The sequence below is a fragment of the Calidris pugnax genome, unplaced genomic scaffold, assembly GCF_001431845.1.
Source record: "Calidris pugnax isolate Ruff unplaced genomic scaffold, ASM143184v1 scaffold173, whole genome shotgun sequence".
In the NCBI taxonomy this organism is placed as follows: Eukaryota; Metazoa; Chordata; class Aves; order Charadriiformes; family Scolopacidae; genus Calidris; species Calidris pugnax.
Genome location: NW_015090917.1, coordinates 55,307 through 56,098, shown reverse-complemented (window position 1 = coordinate 56,098; position 792 = coordinate 55,307). Strand labels below are relative to the sequence as shown.

Below are 792 nucleotides of genomic sequence, written 5' to 3'. Positions count from 1 at the left end.
CTTCCCCTCCAGCTTCCCCAGCCCTTTACATCCATATTTGCTGATGATATAAACCAGAGACACAAAACCAGATTATTCCCACCCTACTTCCTCGCAGGAGCTCTACTTTTTGGGCACCCCAAGTCCCACGAGGTGCTGCCCCCCCACCTCCTACCCCCCAGCCCCACTCACTCTGGGGCTCCAGCTTGGTGAGGAGGGGCTGTGCCCCACTGACCGCCGCCGCCGTCAGCGTCTTCACCCCCTTTTCGGCGGCGTCGCAGACGGACCTGACGTAGGGGTGGCTCTCCTTGGTGGAGGCGTAGGCGGTGGAGACCATGCCATAGGCAGAGCTCACCAGGGGCAGGCTGGCCACTCGGCTCACCACGCTCTGCTGGGGTGGGGGGCAATGAGTAGGGACCCCACACACTCCCCCACACCCCCCCCAACCCTCAACCCTACCTTCAGCTCCTGCCCATCCTCTGCTGGTGCGGGGTTTGGGGCTGACATGGCAGCGGTGGCTACAGAGGGAGGAGAAATATCACGGGGTGACACGAGTGGATGAGTCCAATGTGGACACCTGGGGTGGGCGAGCCCCGTGGCCACCCCTTGCCGTGCCAAGGGAAGCAGCACGTGGTGGGGCTTAGCCCCCCCAACCCCCCCCCAAGTCCTTCCACAGCCCCTACCCCTCAGAGGGCTGAGACCCATCAACTCATGACAGGAGTGGGGAGCGTCTTGGAAGCCTCTGAGCTGCTCGAGGGGGTGTCATGATGGGGTCTCGAAGGGGTTTGGGGCTGACCTCCTGGTCCCCCCACC

The 792-nt window shown here is 63.8% G+C and overlaps 1 protein-coding gene across 1 annotated transcript in view; it reads right to left on the bottom strand.

The window, feature by feature from the left end:
* LOC106892447 (perilipin-3-like) overlaps nt 1–619 on the bottom strand; it is a 1,978-nt gene extending 1,359 nt beyond the window's left edge. Inside the window, exons 1-2 of the mRNA XM_014949659.1 lie at nt 439–619; nt 172–370 (exon numbers count right to left, since the gene is read on the bottom strand). Coding sequence (XP_014805145.1) covers nt 172–370; nt 439–486 — 247 coding nt within the window. The 5' untranslated portion in view covers nt 487–619. The remainder of the gene's footprint in view (nt 1–171; nt 371–438) is intronic.
* Nucleotides 620–792: the final 173 nt, after the last annotated feature.